General features: G+C 47.4%; 1 protein-coding gene across 1 annotated transcript; it reads right to left on the bottom strand.

Moving 5' to 3' along the window:
- Window positions 1-1,976: 1,976 nt before the first annotated feature.
- Window positions 1,977-8,790, bottom strand: LOC129683193 (breast carcinoma-amplified sequence 1 homolog). Its single transcript, XM_055615831.1, has 3 exons — window positions 8,707-8,790; window positions 4,315-4,593; window positions 1,977-2,981 (listed from the first exon to the last, which is right to left on the bottom strand). Exons 2-3 carry the CDS (start codon window positions 4,591-4,593, stop codon window positions 2,907-2,909), a joined length of 354 nt encoding a protein of 117 aa, XP_055471806.1. The 5' UTR covers window positions 8,707-8,790; the 3' UTR covers window positions 1,977-2,906.
- Window positions 8,791-8,997: the final 207 nt, after the last annotated feature.

Raw genomic sequence — 8,997 nt, 5'->3', positions numbered from 1 at the left:
AGCCTCTATGTGAGAATTTGTGGAGTGCCTGCCCCTTTTCCCATGACAGTCACTCGAGGTTAGTGTCTGCTGTGAAAGCATCAGAGATAGGATTGCAACTGAAAACACACAACTTTCACACGAAACACAAAACTCGCTCCTTAAACTACTGCAGGGCTGAGGGTCCCTGCGATAAACCGTTTGTTTGAGTTTGTGGCTTACATTTCCTGGCCTTCATAAAAACAAAAGCAGGTCCACAGTTTCATTAAGAGTGCCCTAACGTGGGCCTAGGAGAAGGGAGGGACCAGGAATAAAAGCCAGGGAAGGGCTTTGCCCAGCTTCTCCACAAAGGGCCCCTCCCCCACCCCAACCTGTGTTTGGTTTCCAGGAAGCAGGAGGGTGCCATTGCCTCCTGGCCTGAGTCACTCCCTCCTCGCTGCTTCTGCACCTCCCTATCCTGCCTGGAAACATTTCTCATCTGAGGCCAAGGCGCTGGTGCCCTGTAAGTTGAAACTGGCCAAGATACTGTCACCTTCCTCTCTGGGCTGCGGTGGCCAAAGGTCACAGCAGGCAACACCCCTCCCCCACCTCACCCTCTAGCTCCTCAGGATTTATGGACAAAGGAACTGACAGCTGGCTGGTCTCTGATGGCCGATTGGGGGGACTGGGTAGCATGGCTGCTTCCCCGACTCTTCCTGGTTTCCCAAGGTGCTTTTAGGTTCCTGCCCTAATCTTTCTAGCAAAGCCTTCTTAGCACAGTATGACACGGAGCAGAACAGGGAAGACGGGGGCTCTGAACCCCACAAGGACAGATTTGGAAGACAGTGACTTCCAAACCAGGTCAGGAGGACCCAGGAAGCAAATTTAGCTTAAAGGAAACCACTTCTGGCTGTATTTGAAACCTAGAGTCCAATCAGTGTGCTGGCAGCCCAGAGTAAGGCCGTATTGCCTTTACTTTCTTCACATCTGGGCGTTAATGGTCAGGGTTCTTCTTTGGATACATTTGCCAATTTCCCAGTCTGCCTTCGGCATGGCCCCTGTGCTCTCATCCATGCCAGAACAGGATAGTCAGTGTTTATTTCTGACCCTTGGGATGCAGTGGGATTTTGTAAACGTGTGTGTGTGTGTGTGTGTGTGTGTGTGTGTGTGTGTGTGTGAGTGTAATCTGGCGGTCTTGCAGGAATGAATATATTCCAAAGGGACACCTGCGATCATCTTTGACTATCACGCTACTGAAACAACCAACCCCAAGAAGTTAAAATTTTTCTGGAGTCTCCAGATAGGAAGGAAAAGGGGGGTGGGGTGGGATAGGGGTGGGTGGGGGTGGGGTGGCTGCCAGAGGAGGCGTTTGTTTACTAGAGAAAGCTGCAGCTTGTGGGAGTGATGGCGCTGAGCTAACGGTGAGCAGGGAACCACGCTGGGGCTGCACTGCTTGGCTGTGCATTCCTGTCTTCTATTTCTTGCCCTCTTATCAGGACCCTCAACAAGAGGGACTGTGGGAGGTGGGAGAGGCTCTTCCCAGTGCGGGCACACTGAACCAATCTCCATTTTCTGGCTTCACTATTAAGAGGGCTCTTTTAATTGGCTTGCGGAGGAGTGGTGGCCAAATCTGGTTTGCCGGAAGGGGCTGTGACCTTAAGTCCAGTCACGGGTGTGGACCAACCTATTCCTGTCTCCATGAGTTCGTAAGTATGAATGGTGGGTGTGAACATGTATGTGAAGGCATATCTGAACACATATGTGGGCCTCTGTAGTGGACATTGTTTTCCACCCGCCTAGGAAGGCGAAGCCTTAGTAGAGACCATCAGAGGGCAGCATTTAACGCTTAGAATCAAAAGGTTTTGTAAAACTCACTATTTTTTAAAATTAAATTGGAAAAAGAAAAGTGTAGATGACCGTCAGTCAATCATACGCTACTTTGCATTCCAACTTAATGGGCACGATGGTCCAATTCAGTTCTCTATACAGGAATTAAAAAAAAAAAAAAACACCTCAAGTATTTGCATAATCTTCTGTCAATTTTTATTAACTGGGTTAGGGGAAGGTTTTTTTTTTTTTTTATCAGAGCACATCATGAAAACATTAGGACATTACAGACAGGCGTGAGATAAGTGTCAGACGGAACAGATGAAGCAGGTCCCTCAGCCATCTGAGAAACATTAATAACGAAATATCGCAGAGACAAGTCTTTTGTTAGGGGTGCCGGATGCAAAGGGAAAAGCGGAGGTCTTGGTGCCGCCTTGTGTTACAAAATAAACCTGCAGCTTTAGTTCATTTTCCTCTGTGTTTTTCTTTTGGAGTTGGTAATCCGTGCCCTTGTTCCTGCACCTCAGAAATAATTGTTCCCCAAATCATTGCAGTCAATCACTCCCCTTCACTTTCAAGGACCCTATTTGAAAAGCAACTCTTCCCCATTCCTCTTCACAGCCCACACATTCCATTCTATAAAGTTGGCAGATGCCCAGGGCAGGGCCTGTCCCGAGTCCTCCTCCCCCAAAGTGTGAACTGGAAAAAAAAAATGTTTTTCTCCTTCCCCCCCCTCAGGCTTAGAGGATGAATCTACACTTGCTACAAAGCAGAATATTCTTTTTCTTATAAGCATTTTTCTTGTACAACTTACTGGATACTGCCATGTTGTTTTTTTTGTTTTTTTTTTTTCCTTAACTTAACACAGATGCCTTTAACTACCTACTCTCTCCCGCACCTGGCACTCAGCAGGTCCCCTCGATCAACTAGTTAACCTGCTAACCCATTTTTACACTTATCTGCCAGGAAAGACCGGACCGGAGACGTAAATAATACACCTTGATCTACATCAATTCAGGTTGAAGTGGTAGGCAGAATTCCACTGGCTGGCCAGGAGGAAAACAAATATATACACAGCTCGGAGACGGATGGGAGAACCCGGTGGGAACTGGGTGGTTTGTTTACTTGGATTTTCCAACTGGTCCAATCGTTACAGGGTCTGTTTGCACTTGGGCATCTGACATCCGCTTTGGTCCCTGGAGAAAAACGTAAAGCAGCCGGTATAAGACCAACAGTGGCAAGGAGGACTTACCACACACCTATTCTGAGCTAGGTCCTGTGCCGAGTGACCACACCTAGTCACGGATGTCCTGCTTCAACATCTAACGACACTGCTTTCTGGCTTTGTGACATCTCAGACACGTCATGATTCGATTTCTTTGGCTTTTAAGAGAGAGTCCCCAAGCCCATCTCAGATGGTTGCTCCCAAGGTAAAGTGTGCTCATACTGTGACACATTTCCAACAGTCCTGGGGTCAGGGGAACTTCCTAGTTCATTCTAGACAGCTCATCCCAAGTTACTTTTGAGCTACTCCTTCCTTCAGCGTCTCATAAGATCTGTTCCTCATGGCTATCTGAAGTGATCTTACTATCCGTTATCTGGCATCTTCCTCTCCCTTGGATTTAGTCTGCTCCATTCCCAGGGCCATGCAAGTGCCGGGCAGGGGGAGGGTCAGCCTTTCTACTGTCCCAGTGTGGCAGGAGGAGGCGTTGCTGTTATGGCTGTACTGTTGTGCTCATACCATTCCTGTCTAGTGTAACTCCGACATAGTCGAGCTAGTCCTTCCTGCATACAGTTCTAAGAGCTCAGACTAATACAAGTGCTCACGTCAGCACCAGCTAAATCAAAGCGTGTACCTCCCTTGTCTTCGGCCATCTCCCACTTACAAACCCTTGCACCACGTGACTTTCCCCTATTTTACAGTTTTTCTTTTTCTAGGATCCTTCTTCATTCGTTTGTTTGATTTTTCCAGATAGCATCTCATTGGGTAGCCCAGGCTGTCCCGGAACTTACTAGGTCGCTCAGGTTAGCCCTGGACACACAGCAGTTCTCCTGAGAGTTAGGGTGATAGGCCTGCACTGCTAGACCTAGATTTTGCAGGATTTCATACCAAGTGGATAATAGAATCTCTGGCCTTTGAACACAACTTCTTTTTTGTCACCCATGAGTTGAGACTCACACATGTCACATGGACCAGAGGCACTGTTACTGGGGGCTCTTTTTTCAGTATGAGAAGGAACCTTAAAACAAGGGGGCACACATAACAGTGTTATTACGTAACACACACACACGATCTGCCACAGAGTTTAGTATAGAGAACATGGCACAGTAGAGCTTTTGATTTTGCGTGTGTGTATAATCACACTATAATGTATAGTAGTCATATGGTCTAATGTACATATACCCTATAAAGCATATAATACCCTTTATGTCACATATCACCTCTATGGTACAGCACTAAACTGTGATGTGTACGCTTTGATGGCGCTCTGCGCACCGAAAGAAGCAGCAAATGCCCCGGCCGCTTACCAGGCCCTTCAGGAAGCCCCCCAGGGACTGTCGCCGCTTCTCAGACCTCTTTGGGGTCTTGTCCCCATTCTGCAGCAAGTTTGCTTCCACTGTGGGCTGCTGAGCACCCTGCACTGGTTCTCTGGCGTCCTGTTTGCTGCTCTTCTGCTTGTTGGTCTCAGCCACTGACTTCTTGTCTACCGATTTCTTGTCCTTCGAGGAGGTCTCCTTGCTTTTCTGGGCTGTTCCCACGGGCTCCGGCTCTGGGGGCGAGGGCGTCTTCTCTGGAGAGTTTGACATCTACAGCAATTGCAAACAAAGCCCCTGTTTACTGTCTGAAGGACGAGTCTTACATAGCAGAGAGGTAAATGTGTTAAAACAGAGATGTTCAGATTTGGGAGATGAGTTTGGGTAAGATGTGGGGGGAAAATCATCAAGGTCGTGCATAGCAAGGGGCACGTATTTATGTATTTATCTTGAAATAATCCATTTCTCAATTGTGCTTTCCCTGCAAGCACGCTCTCCGTTCATCGGCGGTCTACGTAAAGAACTTGGGCTGAGCCACTTAACACCCCCCCCCCCAGAGCCGCAGCTTCCTCACCTGTAAAGGAGGCAGTAATGAGAACTACCCCATGAAATCTACAGGATAGCTAGAGACAGAAGCTGATCTGATAGAGCATTGATTGAATAACCAAGCGGCTTGACTACAGTTCCATCGGATTTGAAGCTATGAAGATATAAGCCTGGACCTTTGAGACTACGTTTCAAGAGAGAAAAAAGCATGCCTGGACAGGAAGTCAACACGGGGGGCGGAGGGGGAGAAAGAAAAAGCAGAGCTGAGAAATTTCTGAAGAAATCTGTGTGGATCCAGCCATTCCCGAAGCCCTTTCATGCACAGACCAGTGTTGAGAGTGTTTCCCATAATTAGCACAAGTGGCTTATTTCTTGAGGGTGCTCATTTTGAAATTCATAATTTTATATGCTTTATATTTTTATGTGAAACTATCCTTTTATTTCATGAAATGGTAGGTTTTTTTTTAAAACCCCATGCTTATTTTTAGTTTAGTTTTTTTTTTTTTTTTAATGGACATCTTTCAATACCAAAATGAGACACCCTGCAGGGTATCTACAATGTAAAGGCTGTAGAAACCCCAGTCCTGAAGAGTCTGGCAAAACTATAGCTACATATAGCCAAAAAAACACCCCAAATCTGGCAGGATGTAGAAATCGTTTTCTCATGGTGATTTTGAACTCAGATATCTACCAGTACAGACAATATAAAAGCAGAAAAGAGAGAGAACAACTGCAGGGGAATCTTGCTCCCCGGCTGTGAGCGAGCCAGCCGAGGCCCAAGGAAGTTCTCCGGTGTTGGGTGGACACGGGTCTCAGCGACTCTGGCTTTGGTGCAGGGGAGGCAAGTTGGAGTAGTGGGGGAAATTTGATGAACTCAGTGTCACATATACCATCCTATGGGCCAGTGACTGCTCAGATCTGAGCAGGGAGGTAGCACGGCTCTACATGGCCCATTCCCCCACAGGAGGCTTCTGAGACCTCGATAATAAACTCTTGTGAAATACAACCAGTATTAGCTTTAAAACAGCCACTTTGAAAGTCACAGCAAACAATGGAAGTATAACTACTACCCCATAGGCCACGTTTGACCCCTCCATGTAGGTCTACAGACTGGTTCACGGAGTCCTGACCGGTCCCCAGGCAGGGAGTCTGATGGCAGAGATGTAGTGTTGACCCAGGATAAAACCAGTGGTTTCCATCAGTGAACCCACAGCCCTGAGAAAGATGCCGAAGACAAGCTGACAGGCTGCTCTGAGCCTGAGCCCCTGGAGACTGCAGCTCTCCAGGAACCCAGATACCCTGGGCTGTAGCCGACACCCTTCAAATTATTCTGCAGCCACGTGTCCCTGATCTTGTCATTTCCCAGCAGGCAAAGCTGTAGCAAGTGCTAACACATGGAGGAGAATCCCTGAGTAGCATAGGGAGCCCAGAGCGACTGCTTTCTTGGGATGAAAGGGAACCCTATCATGATGTTCCTTGGGAAGGCCAGGAGGCCGAGACGCTTCACAAACCTCTGAACTTCCTTAAATTATATGGAAGAGGTCAGCACCCACATCAATCATAGCCACCAGCTCCATGGCCTCTGACACCCTCGCCTGATCTCCCTAAGCACTGAACCCACGTGATCATACCCACATGAAGACAGACATATAATTAAAAGATACATATTTAAAAATAAAATAAGTGTAAAAAGAATCTGATTATTATTCTGATTATGTGTGTGTATGGTGCTAGGACTGAACCCAGGGCTTCACACATGGTAGGCAGGTGCTCTGCCCCTGAGCCAAGTCCTCTGCTCTTTTCCAGCATCTTAAGCTTTAAGGCAGGGGCTTGCTAAGTTGCCCAGGGTGGCCTTGAACTCACTCTCTAGCTCAGCCTGGTCCTGAACTTTCAAAGCCTCTTGCTCCAGCTCCTGAAGTCTGTGTCACCAAGCCTGGCTTCATCCGATTGACTTGAGAGCAAGACTCGTTCTGTTATCAAACGCTAAGACTTGACATTTTTACCTCGAGTCTGACTCTTTTTCAGAACTTCCAACAAATATTCGTGTGGGGACCATCGAGGCAGAAAGTGGAAACCCAAGGCTATTGGCATGTCCCACCTTATTTGGGGTCTGGAGGCCATGCAAGGCTAGGAGCGCTCAGGCTTCTACAAATACCTACGAGAGGGTGAACCTCAGAGGACGGGGTGTCTGCTTCCCTTCTCCCCCTGAAATGAAGCAAAGCCTCTGCCATCTCCCCACGATGACGTGCCACATCTCAAGTGTAAGGCCCTGGAGGTGGGGTTCTCAAATAGACCCCGAGCCTCCAGATAAACAGCAGGAGGTCTCCTGCTGACTCAGCGCCACGAACTTCAATGCAGTTTTAGAATCACTAAAATTATTGGTATGGCTCTTTCCCTGCAGGATCCAGGTCAACTACACAGTCAACTGGAATTTGTCCTTTTAAACTAGTGTGTGTGTGTTCCGTGTAGCGTGTGTTTGGTATGTGTGTGTGTGTGCAGTGTGCATTATTTGTGTACAGGGCGTGTGTGTCAGAGGACACCTTTCAGGAGTCAGTTTTCTCCTTTCTTACTGAGGCAGATCTGTCTTGCTACTTTTGATGCTGTGCTGTGCACTTCAGGCCAGCCGGCCCATGGATCGATTCTGTCTCTGCCTCCCGTTTCTCCATAGAAACGCTGGGGTTACAGATGTATATCCAGCTTTTCCTGAGGGTCTGGGGTTTGAACTTAGGTTGACAGGCTAGCATGGCCAGCGTTTGCTCCTTGAGTAATCTCTCTGGCCCATATTTTCCTTTTTGTGTAAAGGAAATTATTATGTTTCCAAGGTGAACCTTTGAAAGTTTGTCCTCCAAAGTGGCTGAGATTATAGATTTGGAGGTCCAACCTAGATACAAAAAAAAGTTGAACACACTATGTTTTCTAATATTATATTTCTAATATATAAAAACACATACAGATGTTTTCTAATTGTTGTTATGAATAGAAACTCTAGACCATATTCTGAATTAAGCTGTAGATTCATGTGACAATAGAATGGTTATTCCCTCCCAACAGTTTAATAATAATGACAATTGGCTGAATTATGCAACTCCAGTTCATACCTTGAAAAGGAATCCGTTCTGTGGCTGTGTTTGGAATAAAGTCGTAATTCATTTTAAATGAGGTCAGACAGATGGAGCCGAATTCCAAAGGCTTACCGTGATTATAGGAAGAGACACCAGGGGGCACTCTCTTCCCTCGCCCCTCCAGTTCCACCCTTTTCCGCCCAGTTCCACCCTCAAAGCAGAACCAGGGGCTTGGGGTATGCGAGGCCACGCCTCCTACTAAGAGAGCTGCTGGGCCTCTGCCCAGCCCAGTGGTTCCATTCTTAAAGGGAAGACCCCGTGCAGACATAGACTGTTCTGTTCATTAATAGTAAAGACGGTAAGGAAATGAGCATCGTTCATCCTGCTCTGCGCCAGGTATCACACAAGGCAACTAGAAAACCGAAAGCACCTGACAGGGCTAAGAAGAATCAGGAAAGACAGAAGAATCATTACAGTATTGGGCATGAACAAACATGATGGCGGGGATGACCGAAGGGCATGGGATCTCTTTGAGGAGGAGACATTTCTGCTAAACCATGAAGGCTGGGAAGACGTTTTCCACAGGAAGAGAGCGAACAGCAGGTGTGGCCCAGCGGAGGACTCTACCGGGTCTGCAGAGCCCAGCACTGTTGGGTAGACACTGGGTGCTTAATCAGGAAACGTGTCACAGAAGGCTGGGAGTGGCACTGGAAATGAGTGTGGAGAAGAGGGAGGAGGCACCGGCTAAACCCACCACCAGACTGAGTTGATCACTTACTTGGCAGCCGAAGTCTCTCCCGTTACTTTCTTCTGAGCGGGGAACCCCTTCATTCCCTTTCACTGACTACAATAACAAACAGACAGTGTCCTTTCAGTGACCGCCACACAGACAGCGGACAGGTGCACACACTTAAAAAAAAAAAAAGCAACGACCCCCATCATTCATTCTTGAGGTTTAGGATCGAGAGCCAGAAGAAGCAACTGGAATAAAAAGTCACTCATAGAGATGCGGCTGTTTATGTCACCAGAGTCCCATGGACTTCAAGCGTTAGCTTCCCAAAGGGAGCAG

This window comes from Psammomys obesus, unplaced genomic scaffold, assembly GCF_907164565.1.
Source record: "Psammomys obesus unplaced genomic scaffold, mPsaObe1.curated_primary_1811, whole genome shotgun sequence".
Classification (NCBI taxonomy): domain Eukaryota; kingdom Metazoa; phylum Chordata; class Mammalia; order Rodentia; family Muridae; genus Psammomys; species Psammomys obesus.
This window is presented reverse-complemented; position numbering and strand designations above follow the sequence as displayed.